Source organism: Trichechus manatus, unplaced genomic scaffold (genome assembly GCF_000243295.1).
Source record: "Trichechus manatus latirostris isolate Lorelei unplaced genomic scaffold, TriManLat1.0 scaffold00114, whole genome shotgun sequence".
Lineage (NCBI taxonomy): Eukaryota > Metazoa > Chordata > Mammalia > Sirenia > Trichechidae > Trichechus > Trichechus manatus.
In genome coordinates this window covers 6,150,902-6,174,030 of record NW_004444050.1, presented here as the reverse complement: position 1 = coordinate 6,174,030, position 23,129 = coordinate 6,150,902, and the positions used below count along the sequence as shown (strand labels likewise).

The 23,129-nt window shown below is 43.3% G+C and overlaps 1 protein-coding gene across 1 annotated transcript in view; it reads left to right on the top strand.

Annotated features, from left to right (window-relative positions):
* LOC101358867 (cytochrome c oxidase assembly factor 1 homolog) overlaps positions 1-23,129 on the top strand; it is a 105,338-nt gene that overhangs the window by 74,916 nt on the left and 7,293 nt on the right. Inside the window, exon 2 of the mRNA XM_023738317.1 lies at positions 15,983-16,131. Within this exon, the coding sequence (XP_023594085.1) occupies positions 15,985-16,131 (147 nt within the window). The 5' untranslated portion in view covers positions 15,983-15,984. The remainder of the gene's footprint in view (positions 1-15,982; positions 16,132-23,129) is intronic.

Sequence of the window (23,129 nt, the reverse complement as noted above, 5' to 3'; positions counted from 1 at the left end):
TGGTGGCATAGTGGCTAAGAGCTATGGCTGCTAACCGAAAGGTTGGCGGTTCGAATCCACCAGGTGCTCCTTGGAAACCATGTGGGGCAGTTCTACTCTGTCCTGTAGGGTTGCTATGAGTCAGAATTGACTCGACGGCAATGGGCTATAGGCTAGGAACATAAAAGACTTATACAAAGAAAACTACAAAACACTACTGCAAGGAACCAAAACAGACCTTCATACATGGAAAAACATACCATGATCGTGCATAGGAAGACTTAACATTGTGAAAATGTCAACACTACCCAAAGTGATCTATAGATACAATGCAATCCTGATCCAAATTCCAACAGCATTCTTTAACGAGATGGAAAAACTTATCATTAACTTTATGTGGAAAGGAAAGAGTCCCCGGATAAGTAAAACGTTACCTGAAAAGAAGAACAAAGTAGGAGGCCTACACGCTACTGGATCTCAGAACCTACTATATAGCTACAGTAGTCAAAACAGCCTGGTACTAGTACAACAACAGATATATAGACCAAAAGAACAGAATTGAGAACTCAGAAATAAAGCCATCCCCCTGTGGACACCTGATCTTCGACAAAGGGTCAAAGTCCATTAAATGGGGAAGAGAGTCTCTTCAGCAAATGGTGCTGGTAAAACTGGATATCCATTTGCAGAAAAATGAAGCAGGAGTCATACCTCATCCCATACCCAAAAACTAACTCAAAATGAATCAAAGGCCTAAATGTAAACCTAAAAGTATAAAGTTAATGAAAGAAAACACAGGGACAATGATAGAGGCCCTAATTTATGGCATAAATAGAATATCAAGCACAACTAAAAATGCACAAACTCCAGAAGATAAACTAGATAACTGGGACCTCTTAAAAATAAATACTTACACTCATCAAAAGAATTTCAAAGAGAATAGAAAAAGAACCTACAGACTGGGAAAGAGTCTTTGACAACGGTATATCTAATAAAGGTTTAATCTCTAAAATATACAAAAAAACTTCAACAACTCAACCATAAAAAGATAAGCAACCCAATCACAAAATGGGCAAAGGACATGAACAGACATTTCACCAAAGAGGGCATTCAGGCGGCTAACAAATACATGAAAAGATGTTCACAATCATTAGCCATTAGAGTGATGCAGATCAAAACCAGGGTGAGATACCAGCTCACCCCTGCAAGAATGGCACTGATCAAAATTTCAGAAAACAGTAAATGCTGGGGAGGTTGTGGGGAGATTGGAACTCTCATACACAGCCGGTGGTGGGAGTATAAAATGGTACAACCACTATGGAAAACGATATGGTGCTTCCTTCAAAAGCTAGAAATAGAAATACCATGTGATCCAACAATCCTACTCCTAGCAATATGACCTAGAAAAGTAAGAGCCATCACATGAATAGACATATGCACACCCATGTTCACTGAAGCATTATTCACAGTAGCAAAAAGATGGAAACAACCTAAGTGCCCATCAACAGATGAATACATAAATTATGGTACATACACACAATGGAATACTACGCAACGATAAAGAAAAATGATGAATCTGTGAAACATTTCACAACATGGATGAATCTGGAAGGGATTATGCTGAGTGAAACAAGTCAATCACAAAAGGATGAATATTATATGAGACCACTATTGTAAAAACTCAGGAAAAGGTTTACACACTGAAAGAAACAATCTTTGATGGTTACAAGGGAGGGGAGAAGTGGGGAGGGGAAATCACTAACTGGGTGGTAGACAGATGTTAACTTTGGTGAAAGGGGAATATAGGGGGAAACCAGCACAACTTCATCAAGGCAAAGGAAAACACTTAGAGGAACACTAGGGGAAAAAAAAGGTAATCACAGTAAATACTATGGTATATACAAACTCTACAAAAACAATAAAAACAAATAATAATTTACAGGCAGATACATATGCTGAATAGGGGAAGGAGGGCATATAGGAGTATATCCAAGTACATATATAGGTTAGGCTGTGGATATTTTTACATGCATATTTGTGTATACAGACTGTGTATTCATATATTTAATAGAGCACAAAGCAGGTACAGTCATAGAAGCTTCCTAGATGCTTTCAGACACCTTGAGGGAATGAGTTACTGGGGCTGAGGGCTGGGGACCATGGTCTTGGGGGAACTTCTAGGTCAATTGGCATAACATAGTTCATAAAGAAAATGTTCTACATCCTCCTTTGGTGAGTATAGCTTCTGGGGTCTTAAAAGCTTGCAAGCAGCCATCTAAGATACATCTATTGGTCCCATCCTGTCTGGAGTAAGAGAATGAAGGAAACCAAAGAGACAAGGAAAATATTAGTCCAAAGGACTAATGGACCACATGAACCACATTCTCCACCAGCTTATGCTCAGCAGAACTAGATGGTTCCTGGCTACCATCACTGACCACTCTGGCTGGGATCACAATAGAGGGTCCTGGACAGAGCTGGAGAGTAATGTAGAACAAAATTCAAATTCACAGAAAAGACCAGACTTCACTGGTCTAACAGAGACTGGAGTAACCCCCTAGACTGTGGCCCCTGGACACCTTTCTAACTCAGAACTGAAGCTGCTCCCGAAGTTCACCTTTCAGCCAAAGATTAGACAGGCCAGTAAAACAATAAACACATGTGAAGAGCTTGCTTCTTAGATCAATCAACTTTAGGAGACCAAATGGGCAACACCTGCCCAAAAGCAAAGACAAGAGGGCAGGAAGGAACAGGAAAACTGGAGGAATGGAAACGGGGAAACTGGGGTGGAAAGGGGAAGAGTGCTGACACGTTGCAGAGATTGCAACCAAAGTGACAAAACAATTTGTGTATAAATTTTTGAGTGAGAAACTAATTTCCTCTGTAAACTTTCACTTAAAACACACACACACACACACACACACACACACACACACGCACGCACGCACGCAAAGATTAGATAAGAACCTTAGGGGACAGGGAATCTATGTTAGTGGGGGAGGAACAGCTCAGAAAAGGATGGTGAGAATGGTTGCACAACTGGAAGAATGTGATCAAAGTCACCAAATGGTACATGTAGAGACTGGAATTAGTGTATGTTTTTGCTGTGTATATTCTCAACAAGAACAACACCAACAGAAAACTAAGGGGAAAAAAGCTTAAGTTCCAATTTTTTAAATATTTATTTTTCAGATTAAGGATAATGGTTAGCCACTTGAGAGGAATTTGCACTATAGTTCAGATGAAGTTGGTTTAAGAAACGTTAATAGGTGGTGGTCACTTGCTCTGCCCTCTCAAGATTAGTACAGCTGTATTTTCCAGGAAGTAATTAGAGGACTGGGTAGTGGAGAATGTTTTATGTTAGTCCTGAAGAGCCTTTTGGGATAGATGCCACCACTACACATCAGAAGGTCTATAGGCACACACACATACACACGTTAAAGCTTGCAAGGTGTACTTTAAAAATTATATTATTCAAATTCTCTGTTCTTGACTGCTTTTTTGTAAATTGTATTTGTTAAAATTGCAGAGTGACATTGGTCTCCTACTATAGTTTTCTATAATTTTTTTCCATGTGTCTTTAGTAGTTTTTGGCTTTACATATGTTGGTAATATGCTGTTTGCTACCTAATGTTCATAATTTTTATCCTAATTAAATGCTTTTTGCCTTGAATTTTACTGTTTGAATATTTCTACCCTACTTTGTTTTTTGTTTGAATAGCCAAACCTTCTATTTTTCTGGCCTTTTTTTTTTTTTTTTTTAATTGCTGCTCTTAAAAGTAACATATATTTGAAAGGATTATTTTTCAAACCGTTTCAGAAAAATCCTTTAGAAGTTGTTTTAGTTTTCTGTTGTTGCCTTAATAGCTATAACTAGAATCATTTTTTTTTTATCACTCATGATTTGGCAGGTTGACTTGGCTTAGCTGAACGATTCTTCTGCTTCATGGGGTATTGGCTGGAACTACAGTCATCTGATGGCTCACCTGGGCTAGAAAGTCCATGACTGCTCATTCACATGGCCGGTGCCTGGGTAGGGATGTCTGGACATAGCTGGGATGTTGGGACAGTGAGGTATCCATTTACCTGCCTACCCATCCATCCATTCATCTACCTAGCCACATACCTACCTATATCTTCAGGGTTCTCCCTCTTAAAGTGGCTTCATATGGTCTCTTCATGTGATCTCTCCAGCAGGGTAACAAGACTTCTTATATGGCAGCTCAGGGCTACCAAAAGTGCTAAGGTGGAAGCTGCCAGGCCTCTGAACTGACACAGCATCAGTTCTGCTAGAGTGATGTGAGAGAACATTTAAGTACCAGGAGGTGTGCTTCGGTGGGGGCCGTCTTTGGAGCCTGCCTGCTAATATGAGAGTTTAAACGCTCCACATTTAATTATTTTAATTGATTTGATATTATTTCTGTGGCTTGGGCTTGTTTGCTTTAACTTCCTTTAGTGAATTTGCGTCATGCTTTTAACTGATTTCTGTGTCAACACCAAAACAAAAACAGTACCTTTACCACAGTTATGATGAATGAGGCCTTCAGCATGGTTTTACTTCCCCAGACCTGCTTTTACCCACATTTCATATTTAGTTAATATGTGGAATTTTAGGCCATATTATAAATTTAGATATTGTACATCTTCTTTTTAAAAAGTACTAGATATTTCATTCATTTTTAACTATATAAACAATAATTATTTGGATCTGATTGATTTAATTGGTCTAAGTGCATGCTGGCAGTCCTAATATACCATTATTTCTGGGAGATTTTGATTCATTTTTTGATAAGCTAGAATATATCTTTAATGTTTTTAGGAATGCTATGTAGGTTATGTAATATATGAATTCCTTCTAAGTTTACAGTGCCTTCCTCTTGTCTTCATGTAGACAATTTGGTTGGGTGTAAAATTCTTAGAATACCTTTTGCTCTTCCGAAATTTATACTTATTCTTCCATTGTCTCTGGGAATTGATTTTTACAGAGAAACCTAAGGTTACTCCGATATATGTTCCTTTGTAGGTGTACCTTTTTGGGAAGACTGGATTCTTTTCTATTTATTTATTTGTTTTGGGTCATTTAAAATTTTTGCGAGGAAGTATCAGTGGATACGACCGGAACATAGTGAGTTTGCATTTTTCAGTCTTTTTTCAACCCTGTCAAGTTTTCTTCTAGTACAATTTATATTTCATCTTATTATTTATTCTAGTTTCTTTAACAGCAAATACAGTTTCCTCTGGGTGGATCTTTGTTCTAAACCCTGTATTTGTCATTTTCTCACTCAACCTTTTCATATTTTCTACATCATGGGAAAACGTCCTCATTTTGAATTCATCTAATTCTGCTAGTTTTCTCCCGTGCTGATGTCAGTTGTGCTATTGCATTTTTAGTTTCCTTGAACTTTCTTCCTATCTAACCTTCTTCCATTTCCTTCTCAGCATAGTATCTCTTTATTCCCACTGGGCCTGGCTCTTAGAGACAAGGTTTTTCTATGTCCAATTAAGTGTTCAAATCAGTGTTTTTCTACATATTACTTCATTTCTTGGAGTAAATTGTCACTGCCAGTCTTGTTTCCACTTGCTGCAGGCTTGGGTCCTAGGATTCTAGTCTCAGAAAAAGCACTGCTGGAGGGGAAAGGGAGAGTGGCTGTCTCCAAAGCAGTAATCACCCCAAGTGGGGCTGGCTAATTGCTACCAACCCAGAAACTTTGAGCTGGGGGTGGAGAGAGACAAAGGGCTTAGCCCTCTTCCCACATACTTCCTGGCCAGCTGTGACCTCCCTTCAGAAGCAAGGGTTCAGCTGGGTGTGGGTGTGTTCCTCTGTCTTTCTTCATTCTCACTGTAGTGAAGGGTCTCCCAGACTTTTGTTGTTGTTCAAAGCAGGCTCTACTTTCTGTCTTTTCTTGTGTATGTCTTTATAGGTGTTTTAAATGGAATTTGTGCAGTCATATCAGGAAGTGGTAGCCTGGTGCCTTCTTAAGCTAAATGTTGTCTTTCTTTATCTTACATTTTACTAATCTTAAAAAAAAAATGTTAATCCTTTTTATTGGCACCTGGTGCCTCTCTCCAGGTAGTCACGGTCTCCCTGGGATCACTAACAGATACTTTTGATAGAAAGAGTGTTGGACAACCTTTAACTAATATTCTTAACTAAGTGGGAATTTAGTTAAAATCACTCCTGCCGGGGGGCTTATCTCATGATTAATCTGAGTTAAGAATAAAGGTTACTTGAAGCTTTTCCTCTAGAAGCATCCAGGTTATTCTTAGACTCCAGAACCAATGCTAGGTTAAAGAGCTGGTACTGATATTTCTATACCTAATTTTAAAAATGCTTAACTCCTTAGTTTTTTTCCGTAATATTTTATCACATTTATTTGCATGCTTTCGTCCTTTTGCTTTTTGCTATTAGCCTTTTTGTCTTATCTCAAATATAATGCATTTCATTCTTTTAAAAAGTTTGTTGTTGTTAGCTGCCATCAAGTCGGCCCCCAACTCATGGGCACCTCATACCCAGTGGAATGAAATGCTGCCCGGTCCTGTGCCATCCCCGTGATCAGTTGTGGATTGGATTTTTGTGATCCATAGGATTTTCACTGGCTGATTTTCAGAACTAGATCACCAGGCCTTTCTTCCTAGTCTATCTTAGTCTGGAAGCTCCATTGAAACCTAACCAACATCATAGCAACACACAAGCCTCCACTGACAGACGGGTGGTGGCTGTGCATGAGGTGCGTTGGTTACTTTTGCCATTCATGCTTTTCATCTCTATTCTTAGCATTTTTGGTTTATTTGCTCTTTATTATTGTTTCGTTTTAGCTTTAACTCTTACTGCTTTAATTTTTTCTTCTGTATTTCTTAAGCATGATTCCCCTCTCCACCTGACCCGTCACAGTCACTCAGATGTGGGGCAAGCCATGCCCCATATGTCACCCAGAGGGAAAGAAAAGAAGTGGATAGATTTCCTGGAGAGAGTCTGTCCTAGCACAGCTTGGTGTTAGAGAAGAACTGAGGGCTGTTGAAACTCTTCTGGGGCAGGCTGGGCTCATGGACAAGCTTCCGGTCGTGCTCCTACTTCAGCCACCTGTAATGTTCTATTCTAGTGTATTAAGATGCACCCTGATTTTAAAGAGCTCTGGTAGAAAAATGGTTAAAGTGCTTGGCTATCAGCTGAAAAGTTGGTGGTACAAACCCACCCAGCAGCTCTGCAGAAGAAAAGACTGGGCAGTTTTCTCCCGTAAGGATTACAGCCAAGAAAACTCTGTGGGCAGTTCTACTGTGTCACAGCGGGTCGCTCTGAGTCCAAAAGCAACTTGATGGCACCTAACAACAACAACCCTGGCTTTAACCATTTGAGGTGGTGGTATAGAGAAAAGAAGCACTTTAATAAATATATTCAGTTATATAAATATACATAGCTCAATTTCAGAACTTACACAATATGAAAAAAAGACCTCTTAAAAACCCAAGGATTTTTATATCTGTAGTTGGGTCCAGGTACTTTCTCAGCTGGGTTTTGGGATGATTGTCTTGTGTGGTCTCCTGAGCTCACCTCCTCATTAAACTCAGGGATTTTATCTCGGGGTCTGGCACATTTCTACTTGAGGTTCCCACCAGCTGTCCCGGCCTCCTAGGTGGTCTGCCCCTTGTCTGACGCCAGATCTCTGGGAAGAGGTGATCTGCTCTGTTTATATGCCACAGTGAGACGTGGAGTGGCATGGATTGAGGAATAAACGGTTTCTATGCTCTGACTCCCCAGGAGCTCCTTAAGGGCGACCTGACCAGCCTTCAAAACTCTGACGGTCGTGCTGACTTTTTGTGTGCTTTGTTCCCATTAGACAGTGGCTCCCAAGCTTGACTGCGTGTTAGGATCACCTGAGGAGCTAAAAATTTCTAATGCTTAAGTCCTACCCTGGAGATGCTGATTTAAGCTTTGATGAGGCTTGGACATCTGTTTCTTTTTGTTTGTTTGTTTTTCCCAGAGCTCCTCAGGTGATTCTGATATGCAGCCACCTGAGAACTACTGCTTAGACCTCTGCAAGAGCTTAACTGAGTAGGAGCCCTCTGCCCTCCCTGGCACCTGCATTGCTATTGCACCACCGACTGCTTCACCCTCCCTGTGTCGGATCCTGCCTGTTGCTGGAACCCTCTGGCTGCCTCGGTGCATCTCCCTAGTGATGCTCCCTGCAAACTTGCTTCTCTCTTCAAGGGGCTCAAGGGGAGGCAGACAGGCGGCACCTCTATGCCTATGCTAACTCTGCTGTGCAGCTCTGCCGGCGTCTATTGAACAGACTACACTTCAGCTCTGGAAATGGGTTCATTACTTTAAAAAGCAGTTTGTAAACCCTTGGCCTTTGGGGCCTAAGTCACCCCTTGTGTTTCAGAGTAGACCCTGGCCTGCGTTTTGCTTCCCCTTTGTGTGGCTAACGAGCCTCTTAATTTTCAAGTGGGGCTACAACCCTTTCTTCCTCTCAGTTAAAACCAAACCAACTGCTTTTGAGTTGACTGACTCATGAAAACCTCATGTGTGTCAGTGTAGAATTGTGCTTCATAGGGTTTTCAATGGCTGTGACCTTTTAGAAGTAGATCACCAGGCCTTTCTTCTGAGGCACTGCTGGGTGGACTAGACCTCCAACCTTTCTGTTAGCAGATGAGCGTGTTAACAGTTTGTACCACCCAGGGACTCCACCCCACTCGTTTAACTGAAAGCAACTAAATTGGCCCTTAATTGGCTACGTAGTAGGCTATTTGAACTTGAGTTGCTTGTAAAGAATTTCATGTCAAATTTAAAAATTTTCAGTTTTTATCAAATACTGAGTTCTAAGATGTATCTTTTCCTGGAGGTAGCCTAAAATCTGTTTCTCTATAGTGTTTTTTTGAAATTTTTTTTCTTTTTGCCACACTGCTGTTTAACACTCTCTTCAAAGACAGCTGATGGGACAGGTAAACTGAATCTTGTTAAAAAAAAAAAAAAAAAAGAGTGGAGACTGAAGTCGCCCCAGCTTTAACATGAGGGAGGGTTTGATCATCACTCCCTTCTCTTTCCCCTGAATCAAGGTAGACCCTCAGAGAGCTTCAGACTGAGTCCTTACTGTCTTGGTTGTTTGTAAAATTATGTTTATGTTGAACTGTGACAGTGGCTTGCATTATGGAATGTTATAAAAAATAGTTATTTGAAAGCTTGAACTTTTCTTTTTTAATTCTAGGGATGTCGTTTGCAACACCAGCCACTTCATCAGAGAATCTCATTTTGCAGAGATACGGGAGAAGCATCTCTCAGGCTTCAACATAATATTAGGAACTTCTGTATTCCTCCTTAGCTGCTGGTTGGCTATTCCCAGCACTGGACCTCTTAACTGCTCAGGCTTCCTTTCCTGCGACGCAGATAGGAAGCTCAGCATCAAATACACGGCTGTCCCTAGGAACTGTCCAGTGCATTATAGTGTGTAATTTTGGGCACTCACTTTATCCCAGTTTTCTTTCTTTTCTTAAAATTATTTTCCATTTATCCTCATTGTCTTATCCATTGATTTTCTTCTCTTCTGTAATATATACCTTTGTTAGGCTCATTATCCTTTTCGGAATGAACTGATGTCCAAGTTAGTAACTCAAAAAGAAGTATCCTAAATATTTTAAGAAACCCTCCTTTCCGTTTGCTCTTACTACCTCTGTCTTGGCTCTGCTTGTCTGTTGCAGAGGGCTTTAGGCTGGTCCTGCTCCTTTGCCTCTCCTCCCCAGCCTGCCCACCTCCCTGCCCCAGAGAGATCTTTCTGTAGCCCCCACCTACAGAGGAGAGTCCGACAGCTCAGGCTAGAGGGCCTTTCTTAGCAGCCACCACCCCACCCCCATTTCCACACGCATTTCCTGTGTTCCGCTCCTGTACCGCATGCTTAGGCAGTTCTACTTTCTGACCCCTCAGCCTGTGTTTGTCATTTCCACTGCCCTGAAGCGCTTTACCCCCTCCTTCACCTCTCTTGGCTGAGGAGAAACTTCCTCTGTGAAACCCAGACCACTTCCTGGGTGTCAGTTCCTCTGCTGGTGCACATCTCTGTGCTTGCACTAATCAGGTTGCCGAGCACCTGTAAGGTGCCTCTGTGCAGATTAGAAAAAGGCGCCCACCCCTTCCTCAGGACACTTTATAGTATTTCAACTTTGTAAGACTGTCTTGATAACTCGTAAGTCTGTGGGGTCTGCAGTGTGAATGGCGCCTTTCCAGGGTTATGCAGTGCAGGACTGAGGGGGATACCTTTATATCTTGATATTATCTTTACATTCTTATTGCCTGACCAGAGTAGATCCTCAGTAACCATTTGCTAAAACAAAAAAGGAATGAAAGTACAAATCTGTGCCACACTTTTATCTGAAAAAATAGTGAGAAAGGTCTACCTGCCAGGCCCTCTTGTACTATGCAATGTGAACGTATTTTAATTCAGCAACACATGTCCCCCCACCCCCCACATTTCAATATTTCTGAGATCAGCAGCTATCTTCAAGTTGGTGTACATGTGGTTGAGAGCACAGACCTTGTAGCCAGACTATCTGGGTTTGAATCCCAGTTCTGTCATTTGCTGGTTACATGACTTTGGGCATGTTACTTAACCTCTCTGTTACTCAGTTACTCATGTATAAGATGGGGATGATAATAATAGTTCTTGCCTCATGGGGTTGTTGTGAGGTCTGAGTGAATTAGAATATGTAACATGCTTAGAATAGTACCAAGAACATAGTAAGAGATGTAAGTGTTAGCTATTCTTATCAATATTATTGAAGTCCAGGTATACATTTAATAGAGAGCAATGGTGGTTCAGTGGTAGAATTCTTGCCTTCCACGTGGGAGACCCAAGTTCAATTCCTGGCCAATGCATCTCATGCACAGCCACCACCTGTCAGTGGAGACTTGCATGTTGCTGTAATGCAGAACAGGTTTCAGTAGAGCTTCCAGACTAAGGTGGATTGGGAAGAAAGGCCTGGCAATCTACTTCTGAAAATCAACCAGTGAAAACCCTATAGATCACAATGGTCCAATCTGCAACGATCAGGGTGGTGGTGCAGGACCAGGCAGCATTTCATTCTGTTGTGTGTGAGGTCACCATGAGTCAGGGCCCACTCCACAGCAGCTAACAACAACATACATTTAATATACTAGTGTTTCTCCTTAACCCTGAAAAGCTGTTTTTAATCCATGGTATAGAGTTTCCATTGATAGCATCTTGGGCTCAGGGAAGTGTGTTTTGTAGGACTGGGTCTGTGGGTTGGGCCCTGCCTCCTGCTGATCAGCACCTTGTGTGTGTGTGTATGTGTGTGTGTGTGTGAGTGTGAGTGCGCGCGCGTGAGCCCAGCAGCACCGCAGCCATGCGCCCCTTCCCCGCCCCCACCATTTTTCTGGTTGCTGCAACAAAAGGTGCACAGTACACAGACAGGAAACCAACAGGCTTTTCTCCCTCCTCCTAATTTGGCAGAAGAGAAAGGGGAAAATCCAGGGGCCCTTTACAGACAAGGCTTGTTTTAGAGTTTAGACTTGACTTCCTGTTCATGTTCTAAAGCTTGGATGGTGATAAATATTGGCTGTATAAAAACTAGAAGCCAGAGAGAATTGGGTTTTTAGAATGATTTTAATGTAAAGGCTTTATCTAATTGCAGGACCACTTTCCTTTGATGATTTTCAAGAGAGCTGTGCTACCAAGTGTTGTGGGGCCAAATTCCCCACACAACCGACAGGGTGTTCTCAGGTGAGGCAATAGAAGGAAGTCGCTCCCTGAATAGTTGTGGGTTTCTCCTGTCTTTCAGGTTCACCTGTGGCTGTAACTTCACATGAGGGACGGGATGAGTATTTTCTGCCTTGTTTCTAGGATGTTTTTCCCCTCATGTCTCACTCTGGCTTTAGAAGCTGTAATACTGTGGGAAGCTCTGCATAGCTCCTTCTATCTACCCCACCCCGCTGAGCTCTCCTTCAAATTAAGCAAGATCTGACTAATGCATTCTTTGGTGATGCTCTGACCATTTTCATTATGAGAATTAAATGGCTTTTCGCAGATCACACTACTGTAATTGACTTTAGACTCAATTTTGACAAATATCCTTACATGCTGTATAGGACCAGCTGACACTCTGACAGCAGTTGCTGTACATGTGTTTGAGATTTCAATATAAAACTTCACCATCCCTAATTTGTTGATTACATAAGTCCTTCATATACATATACTTGAACCTGGATTACATGTTATTTCAGTATAACCCATCAAATTAGCCCCATCCAAACTAAATCAAACCCGTTGCCATCGATTGGATTCCGACTCATGGAGACCACATGTGCTTGAAAATAGAACTCCATAGTGTTTTCAGTGGCTATAATCTTATGGAAATAGATCCCTAGGCCCTTCTTCTGTGGTGCCACTGGGTGGATTTGAACTGCTAACATTTTGTTTAGTAATAGAGTGTAAACCATTTGCACCACGCAGGAACCTTAGCCCCATCCAAGGGTGTGTGTAATTATCAGTTCCCCAAAAGAATATCCACATGAAGAACTTTTTCTGTGGGGCTTCAGTGAATTCATTTACTTTCAGGGTTTCAGAAATGATAGACAGTTGTTATTACTCTCTCTGTTCTAGAAGGCAGAGAAGGAGATGGTGAGAGGGGTGTTGCCTGACCTCCCAGATCCAGCCAGTTCTTCTGGATGGCAGTGACTGACCCTTTTAGGTCACATCAAAGGCCTAGCTTTTTAAAGAAGCAAAATTAAAATCTAAGGCTAGCTCTTCAAGTGGGAACACAAACACTTATGGGGTCATCTTTTCCTTTGTCTAAACCTAGAATTTCCATCTCTGTCTAAAATCTTATTTCTTTTTGGAGAAACATCAGCAAAGGCGGACAAAGAAGAATTTATCTAAATCTTACCCGATGCAGTTTGGGTGGTCAAAGCAAACTGGAGCCTATAGAGAAAATTTGACTCACAACTGTATTTTGTTAGGTCTTTTTAAAAAAAAAAAAAAAAATTGGTTGTCAACATTTGGAATTTGGGTCATTTCATATAGTAGTCCTGATTTCTGGCACCTCTTGGGAAATTGGAAGTTCCACCAAGACTTGGCCCCTGTGGCTGCAGTTAGCTGGGGCTGGGTTGGTGCTGCCCCCTCTGGCGAGGGCATGTGTTCCTCACTTTGCAGCACTGCTTTTCTCACTTATGTGACTCATCTGGCCCCTGTAGACGTTAGAATTATGGCCCCCGATCTGAGCCGGTGACCTACTCTCTGTTTTGTGGCTGGTTATCTGACAGCTTTCCAGAATTGCCCAGGCCAGTGTGAGCAGGGGTTATATGGCCACAAGGAAGGAGGATATTGGCTCCATCAAGGCACATGTGCTACTTCAGCCTCACCCTGGCTTTGAGCGGACGGGAGTTAACAGCAAGGATGGGTACAGTGCCCTGTGTTTGCTGAGCTGGCTTCCCTCCATCTGTTCATTCAGCCTGAAAGTCATAACCAAGGTTCCCCATCCAGGGGGTGGGGCATCTTTCAAAATATGAAAGAAAGCAGCTAGTGACAGCCCCCGTCCATTCGTAGGCTTACAAGACAAGCTGTTGCCACAAAAGGATAAGCTTCCTGTTTACCAGCCGGCCTGAGACAAAGTGGTTGGGCTTCCTGGCCGTGTAGGACTTGGCATACAGGCTGGGTTCTGTCTGTCAGGGCAGCAGGCTGAATACTCACACTGTGCTCGAGGCTGGAGGGTGGCAGGGCCCCTGAGGCCTAGGCTGGACACCGGCCACCCCCCAGGAGGGCTTTCTCGTTCTGGCTTCCCAACTAGCCCTGGCTTTACGGAAGCAGGCGAGGGAGGATGGCCTCGCCTCCCTGCTGGCTTCCTCCTTTGCGGTCTTTCCCTGTGGGACCCAATCCAGGCAAAGGCCCTTGGCACAAACCTGAATCTTACAATAAATTCGCATCTTTTCTTTCTGTCTTTTTTTTTTTTTTTGGTTTCCAGAAAGCAGGATGCCAGTGCCTCTGGGAAAACTGTTCCTTTTCACTGGCGTGGTTACTGGCGGGGGCAGCACCCTTGTGTATTATCTTACACAAAGTACCTCCAGTGAACTAGACCACCTTAGGCCTCGTGTCCTCCCCTTCTCTGCTCCAGCTCCTCTGTCGGGGGAAATACTTCAGATGCTTTCAGCAGATTAGAGCGAGGAGGAGTGCGCTGGTGACCCAGGCCTTGTCTTTCCTGCAGCCAGTGCTCCTTTCCATTTGCCACCGCCTCCTCAGCCTGTAACCCGTTTTTCTAGAAGCCACAAGTGCCAGTAAAAAAGGAGCAAGACTCATTTGCATAAGAAACCTTGCAGAGCAAGCTGGGGCTTTCACTTCAGTGCACACGTAGGGGGATCCGTCAAGATTTCTGAGATTTTTTTTAAAGCGAGAAGAGGGGGAAGGGGGATACCAGATGGTTCGCGGGTGGGGAAAACTTGGGCTATTTCTCAAGTGTCGTCAGCCTGTTTGCCCTGCCGTTCTCCGCTGTTGATTTACTGGAGGAGGGGACCTTGAGCAGCGGACTCTGGTGAGAGCAGAAAATAAGAGCCGAGCTCAGTGCAGCAAAATCCTGACAGATGCCGCTTCTAGCCCCACTGTGCCCGGATTTGAATTTGTAAAGACAGGCCACAGTGATTGTGGCAGCTGAGACATTTAAGGTCATTTCAGTGCTATTGGTGGCGAAGCTGCAGACATTTTTTCTAGACTGACTTTGTCTGTGTCTCCTTTATGCCTGCCCGGCTCGGCGCCTCGCTTCTCCCCAGAATGTGAGTGCATGTCACTGGCTGACGGGCAGGCAGGGCACAGTGTTCTTTCCACCTGCCAGAGTGGGCCAGAGTTCCCTAGGTCTGCAGGTGACTGGGGAGGAGGCTTCCCAGGGATGATTCACACTGGGATAGCTCAGCCTTCCATCCCCTCTGCCAAAGGGCCAGGGGCAGGACACGAACAGCAATAGGCGTATTTAGGGGTCAGGGATCAGCCGTCTGGTCTGACAGCCTTGCCGCTTAGGAGGCTGTCATCACCAACAGAGGCTGTGAGCTGGGTGGCTGGGATCCGGGCTCTGCAGCCACCTCCCTGGGTTGAATCCCAGCTCTGCCATGAGGTTATTAACAGTGCCTACGTGTGAGGTTGACGTGAGAATATTCAGGACATTGCCTAGCCATGGAGATCACTCAGTAAAGATGAGCTCTCCCCCTACCCCGCCACCATGCTACTGTGGCTGGCACCCTGTTGACCTTGGCAGCATCCCCCAGCCCCCCTCCTGAGAAGCAGCACCGGCCATTTCACCTTCTATTACTGTGATCCACTGATTCGAGCGAAGTGCCGTCTATGGCCCAACTTAAAACCTTGCTTGGGGAGCCTAGCTCTGCTGTCTCTTCAGGGGAGCATTTCCTGGAGTCCCTGCAGCCTTTGGGCTAAGAGGGGAGCTCGGTACCGAGAACAGTTCATAAACTTTCTCTGCATGAAATGCTTACTTCTGTAAACCTTACAAATGAGTGTTTTCATGTCCTATTTCTTGTCCCAAGCATTTTGTTGATGTTGTGGTCTGTGTGCTTTGTGCTGGCCTATTGGGCCCCTCATCTTAGTGAATGAGCACTGTTTAGAAGTGAGGAGTCCTGGTTTCTGGCCCCAGCCCTGCCTCTGACCAGCATTATCACTTGAGCAAAGCCTGGAGTCCCAGGGTTTTAAAACTGAAGGGAAACTTAGAGAGGATCTGGTCAAACCCTTTAGTGAGTAGATGAAGAAATTGAAACACAGAAAAGTCAAGTGCCTTGCTCAAGGTCACACCACGTCCCTGCTGATGCTGCCCCTCTGTGCCTTGGTTTTGGAGTGTACAAAGTGGGCGATTTAGAGTAGGTGGTCCCAAGTTATTCTTCCATCCATAAATTTCAGAAATTTCTGTTTCTGTTTCCACCCTGTATGTGAATTGTATTATTTAACTTCCTACAGAGACTCTACCTGACCAGGTTCAATGAACAAAACAAGTAACAACTGTCTCTCCCATTTAGAAATGTTTTCCAAGACTTCGTATTACCAGTCGGCATTGGAGCACCTGCGTAGTCACCCCGAGGCACTGGAAGCTCTGGGCCTTCCTGTCAACATTCACTATCTCCACCTCACCGACAGGTTCAATTTCATCGACATTACTGACGCCCAGGTATGTGTTCTCCCTGTGAGCTGAAGGCTTGCTGCTCACTGAAGGAGAGGAGGGGGCTGCCCTAAGCTGGAAGGAGTCTTCGAGGAGGCTGGAGTTAAGGATTTGGGATGGGAAAATCCACTGAGATTTGACACTTTAAAAAAAAAGTGTTATGGATTTATTTATATTCGTATATCTTTCCTCCTTTGTGAGGACTTAAAGTGTTAGGGAATATAAGGGTGTGTGTGCTCAGGTCACCATCTTGAAGTGAAGGCAGCAGAGAAGTATCCAGTGAGGCCTTGCCACACTTGTGCTTTGAGCTTGCAGTACATTTACAACCATTCAGCCCTCGTCCAGCTGGAACCCACTCTTTACACTTTGGTATTTCCAGGGGTTGTACATTACTTCCACGGAATGCCTGTCTTTTCCTTGAACTATATTTTATCTTCTTGTAATAGTTCAGTATGATAAAACGCATTTGTTCTTCTGTTTAGCACATAATGTTTGGAGCACATACCCAGTTTGAGGACTGATTCTAAGCTGTGTGGGGGATACAGAGCTGCAGAAGGCTTTCAGGGAGTTTCCAGTTGAAAACTCCAGAATCAGGGTGAAGCAAGTGCTCATAGAGGCCTGAAGGGCGCGGTTAGCAGACTGGGAGATGGCTGTAAAGACTTTGGTATGTAGTTCAGGTGTTCTAGGCTAAGGTGCAGCATGAAGGCACATAAGTGAGTGTTCCCTGTCCATGTGACTTTGCCGTGGAGGTGCAGGTCAGAGAGGGAGCATGTGGGTGTGTAGGAGGGGCTGGGGTGGCTAGAGGGCGGCCAGCGTCATCGTGTAGTGGGTGTGCACTTGATTCTTTGATCGGGAGACGCTAAAGTATTTTGAAAAGAGTGGTATGATCTGACCTAGTTTTCTCCGTTTAATGGAAATAATTGTAGTGTTTTTTTTTCTCTCCTGACTACAAAAGCAATGCTCAAGTATCTGATCAGGGTATTTGATCTGGTCTGGAAGGAAGATGACTTCAAGTGGCTAGAGGTACACAGGGACCGGGTGCAGGGAGCTGCCCTAGGAGAGGGGTGTGACTGCGCAGGGGTGCAGTGGGGTGAGCAGGTGCCAGGACTGTAGCCTGGCGGAACCAGAGCTGGGTTCACAGCCTCAGTGGAGGCCCGGGACGGACTCAGTAACAGCTGTATACTGGGGGGTGGTCAAAGGTGATGCTCCAGCGTTCAGCGTGGGTGAGTGGAAGGATGGCAGGGCCCTTAGATGAGAGTGGAAACCCAGGAGGAGCAGTGGGAAGTCTGTGGACATGTGTGGAGTGCCCCCTCTGTCAGATGGCTTCACACGCATGGTCATCTCATTGCCTTACATGGGGCCCTGTAGCTTCTCTGTGCTTCCTGGCACAGCACTTACTGCTCTGGTCACCTGGCTGGATCCCCGTGAGCCAGGGACTGGGTCTGACTGTTTACTGTTGTCTCTCAGCGCAGAGTCCAGGGCCTGGCTCCAGTGCTCAGTAAGTGCTTGCTGTAGGACCTGCAGCTGAGGGTGCATCCGTTCTGTGACCTGAAGACTTGATGTCCCAATGAGTGAGGAGTGAAGCTGTGGAGGTTTTGGTGGGGCAGCACTTGTGGGCAGGTCCAGCTTTCCCTTTGACCTGAATTCTACCATACCCCAGCCGGTACTGAGAGGGTCTTCTTCCCGGGTTGTCCTGTAGCTCCAGGCCCCCTCGGCTGCGGTCTGACTGGGTAGGCTATGGTGCTGGGTCCAGGCTTCTGCTATGGCCAAATGTGTGACTCTACAGGCATAGGAGTTCAAAATTCAGCTAGCCCTGAGCCACCTTTGCCAGCCCTTGCTCTTCTAGTGTACAGGGTGTTGTTGACATTCCCTCAGGGTCTCCTTTACTTTTTTTACCAGCAGCTGTTTATGAGGATGCTGGCATACACACGCCATCTTATCCCAAAGTTCTCATTTGTAGCTCCTTTACTTTGCACAGTGGAGCCCTGGTGGCGCAGTGGTTAAACATTCCACTGCTAACCAAAAGTCAGCAGTTCAAATCCACCAGCCACTCCTTGGAAACCCTATGGGGCAGTTCTTCTGTGTCCTGTAGGGTCGCCATGAATCGGAATTGACGCAACGGTTTGGTGTTTTTTGGTTTTGCTTTGCCCAGGGGTAAAAAGTCTCCGTTGTTCATGAGGAAGTTGTTACATTAAAAGATTTTTTTCTCACGTGTGTATGTGTGAAATCATCACTAACTGCCAACACTTTGGTTTACCAGACACTCCTGCTTTGCTCTTTGACGAGGTCTCGTCACTGAAGAAACCAGCCTGTGTGCCGTCCCCCCATGAGGCATGACTGCCGCAGTGCATACATCGATCCCTCCGTGTTTGCCATTCTTCCAAATCCCGCTTCCTGCCCCCTGTGTGGCACAAACAGTTAAATGCCAGAGAATTCTAGAAAACACAAATGTGTCTATATACCAAAGTAGTTCTCTCTCATGTGGCCATGTGGAGTGGGTGGGATAGGCCCTCTCCCAGCCCCTGAGTGCAGCTTTGGACATAACCAGGCACAGGAAGGCAGCTGGGAGGTGCTTAGTAATGGACTTCCTTGTTAGCACATTGTGCACCTTCGCAAGGCTCATACCTTCCTTAGTTTTTGCTCAGAAACCAAAAATACCGCATTGCATATTTTTTCTCAATAGAAGCACTAACAAACCCCCAGCAGCTCCTATGGAGGCGCTCCAGCTGGCTTAGCGGGCCTGGGGTGTTCTAGCATCTAGGGCCCCCCTCCACGTGGTGTAAGCCCAGGCAGCAAGTATGATGGTGAAGAGCAAGCTGAGCTCTCCAACAGGCTTCCCAAATGCACCTTCACTGTTACAGAGCAGATTAGTTTCCCATTCGATAGTTTGTACATAAAGTGTTCCATGACCTGGGTTTCATTCCCCACAGTTTGTCAGCACTCTCCCCATTTCCTCCCTGGGTTCCCCATTTTCTTTTGCCCTAATTTTCTACCCCTCCCTGCCTTCTCATCTTTGCTTTTTGGCAGATAATGCCCTTTTGATCTTGTATAATTGATTGTTCTAGGGAATACGTTCCTCTTGGGTGTTAATGTTTATCTTATGTGCTTGTCTATTGTTTGGCTGTGAGGTGGTCTTCGGGAATGGCTTCATTTCCAGGTTAGAAGGATGTCTCAGGGTCGTAGTCTCAAGGGTTCCTCCAGTCTCCGTCAGACCCATAAGTCTAGTCTTTTTAGTGAATTTGAATTTTGGTTCTGCAATTTTCTGCTGCTCTGTCCAGGACCATCTATTGTGATCCCAGTCAGAGAAATTGATAGTGGTAGCCGGACACCATCTAGTTCTTCTGGTCTCAGAGTCATGTAGGCTGTGGTTCATGTGGTCCATTAGTCCCTTGGACTAATTGTGCCCTTGAACCTTTGGTTTTCTTTACTCTCCTTTGCTCCAGAGGGGAAGAGACAAGTAGTTGTATCATAGATGGCTGCTCAGAAGCTTTTAAGATCCCAGATGCTACTCACCAAAGTAGGATGTAGAACATTGTCTTTATGTACTATATTGTGCCCTTCCCAGTTGTTCCCCTCCACATCCCCTAGCCCCACCCGAGGCAATCGCTTTTCTGATTCTTTTTTCCAGCATGGTTTAGCCTGTTCTAGAACTTAACATAGGTGGAATCATACATTATATACTTTTTTGTATGAAGCTCTTTCACTCAGCAAGTTTTTGAGATTCATTCATGTTGTTGCATCTATTAGAAGTTTGTTCTTTTTGAACAATGGGTTTTTTTTTCCTAAAGTAAAAAGAAAGTTTTATTTGGCATATATTCAGAAGGACAAAAGTGGGAAGCAAACAACCATGCTGCTAGAGGCATGTCCGTCTGAGTCCAAAGAATATTACAGAATAGGCAAGAATGGGAAAACGGACAAGCATGCTCCCACAGCCATGTCTGCCTGAGTCCCAAGAATATTACAGAATAGGCAAAATGGGAAAATGGAGAAGCATGCTGCCACAGCCATGTCTGCCCAAATCCCAAGAACAGTTACAGAGCCATCAGTATATATCAACATCACAAAATGGGTAGAATCATTGAAAGCATCACTTTTTCACTGATTGGCTAGAAATTGTAATCTTACGTTTTGAATCATCTTTCTTAACAATCATTGGTACAGGTTTCAGTTACGAAAGTCAGCAGGGTCTTCATTGGTCCAACAAATTCCTAGTCGCTAAATGTTAATAGAAAAAGATAAGAGTGGAAAATCTTTCGTGTTCTGTTTCATGGGATTTATGTGAAAGTTTCCCTAAAAGATATTTTCCAAGATTATCTTAGCTATTGTCTTTATACCTCAGGGCCCAGTTGATGTGTCCTTGAGAGTCCTTGTGAGCCCTTGTGAGCCGAGCTCCAGCTGGGTGACATTCTGTATGCTCAAGGAGAGGGAATAATAACTCCAGTATTATTTCCTGTCAGTCCCTCATTTTGATCGGAGATTGGAGATAACACATCGATGATCAATACCTGGACTTAGTCGAGCTCCTAGATGGCGGCCATTGCAGGCTCTTTAAACTCACGGTGCTGGTCTTCCACTGGATATCACCTGGTTCTTCACCAGGTTATTAAGTAAGAGCGTGTTCTCATCAATAGCATTGCCGGAGTGAGCAGACTCAATGTACATCAACATTTTAGCCTGACGCCTTCTTTTGCCTTTTATGTGTGTAAGACAATAGAGGATAAATTTTATTATGCCTAATACTATCAGGATGTTGACTAAGAATATTACTATTCCTAGTAATACTGATCTAGCCCGTGTATTTATTTCTGATGGTAACCAACCAAACAAACCTGGTGTTTGTAAGGGTGTGACAATGTGTAACCAAGTAGCTTTTTGTCTAATTCTATGTATATCTTGTTGTATTTGGATAAATAACACGGGAGAAGTAGAACAAGAGGTATTTACTACAGCACAGACTCCACCTTCTTGGGATAATAAAAAGTCCAAGGCTATTTTGTTATCTCATGTCACCTTGGCTTATGAGATCAGAGATCACTGTTGTGCTTCTATCTCATCTGTTATTTGTCCCATAGTGACTGACAAATTTTCTTAAAGATTTCTCCAACTCACATATACCATAAGTAGGAATTAAAGCTACCAACCATACCCTGAATGTTGGACCAATGGGTTTTCTTCTGACTTTCATTTTACAATTTAAACATTACCTTTTCAGTATTTACTAGCATAATTACTATGAATACTTAAAGATAATTCTAAAGTTTCCAAAGTGCATTGTCCACACATATGTCAGGAATCTAAATGAGATTGCCCACACAAATTCACTGTCATTTGGAAAGGGATCATCTAAATTAGTATAGTTGGATGTATCACACAGAAACATACATCCATTAGGAGCACACAAAGTTTGTCTAGAAGAAAGAGAAAGTATAGAAAAATTTACATGTGACAAGTTTTCATCAGAGAACTAATGATTAGCAAGATAATACAGGATGACCCTTTCCTGTAGGAGGTCTTCAGTTAGTCTGTTTAAAATATTCTAAGTGTTCTTCCCAAAGGCAAGCTTGGTTTACCTGTTAACAGTCATGGGTCACTTTCTCAGAAGCAGAAATGGAACCAAAGACAAAACGGAGTCTGAGCCATGAGGTCGATCTCTTCTGAGAGTCTGGTTTCTTTAAGATACATAATTTTCTGCATTGTAAGAGGGTGACAGTTTGATTACAAACATTACACAGGTATTTCATATGACTTTGTCTTAAATACTGCTTAAACTGATTACTAATTTACCCTTAACATAACTCTCAGTCTGATCTTTGAAGTTAGTTTCCTAAAACTGACGGAATTCTTCAAAAAAAAAAGCTCAATACCCAGAGCAAAATGGTCTTACTAGGTTATCTGGACCATTGTTTGACTCAAAGTGTCTTCGGGAACCAGTATTTTTCTCGAAGCTTAAGGTTCAAGAGGAAACCCAAAGGCAAATATCCCATGTGGGTTGCCTCAACCTCCCTGAAAGCCAGAAATCTGGATTCCAGGAGAATTATATACAACTCTCTCATCATTCTTTCCTTTGGATCATGATCTTGTTATAGAATCTCTTATCAAAAATGCTCAACAAATGGTAATTGGACATCATCTGGCTTTTAAGATCCCAGGCACCATACAGCAAACTAGGAAATAAAACAGAAACACTAACAATTATATTAGGCCAATTGTCTGAAATAACCAATGAAACCATGACCCTAAGGTCTTTGAACCAAGGAAACAAACCTTATGAGGTGTTTGTCTCTACATATGCAGCATCAGTAACTGCTTTTCATGTGCCTCAATAGCAACTACATTCTGCAAAATCTCAGATAGAGTATTAATATAAATACAGCAACATTGATTTATTGAGGCACAAACTGTTTCTTAAGAGACTAACAGGAAATCTAATGCTGTTCTATTTTGTAAAATCATAGCTCAAATTTCAGACAGTTCTCTGGTTATGGTATCTACAACTTGGCTAAGTTTACCAACAGGAACTTCTAATTCAAGAGTTACCATATCTAAATGCATTAGTTAGATAATTTAGGAGAAAGGAGAATGATTTCTTATATCCAGAAATTAGGACCTTAAAATAGCAGCGATATTTAAAAAACATAGTTTCCTTTAGTTTACTCAGTCTTATGTAGTTAATTTCTGTTCCATGTGATTCTGGATCAGCCGCGGGTCTGCAAACTCATCAGCTTCTGCATAGGAGCTCTGGAAATTTTATTGAGTCTAGTCACAGTCTTTTTTTAGCAAGTCCAATATAGTCCATCTTTTTGTTGAGATATTTTCGTCAAACTTTTTCAGCAAATCAGCAAAGTAAAAACTTATCTGCAGATGACAAAACTTAATATGGCCATGATTAATTGATAAACATAATATTCTTAATAGTGAAAGACCTGATAGAAATTATTCAAGCCCAACATAAAAGGCCAAATAAAATCAGTTAAAAAAAACTTTAGATAAAAATATTTCTAAATATA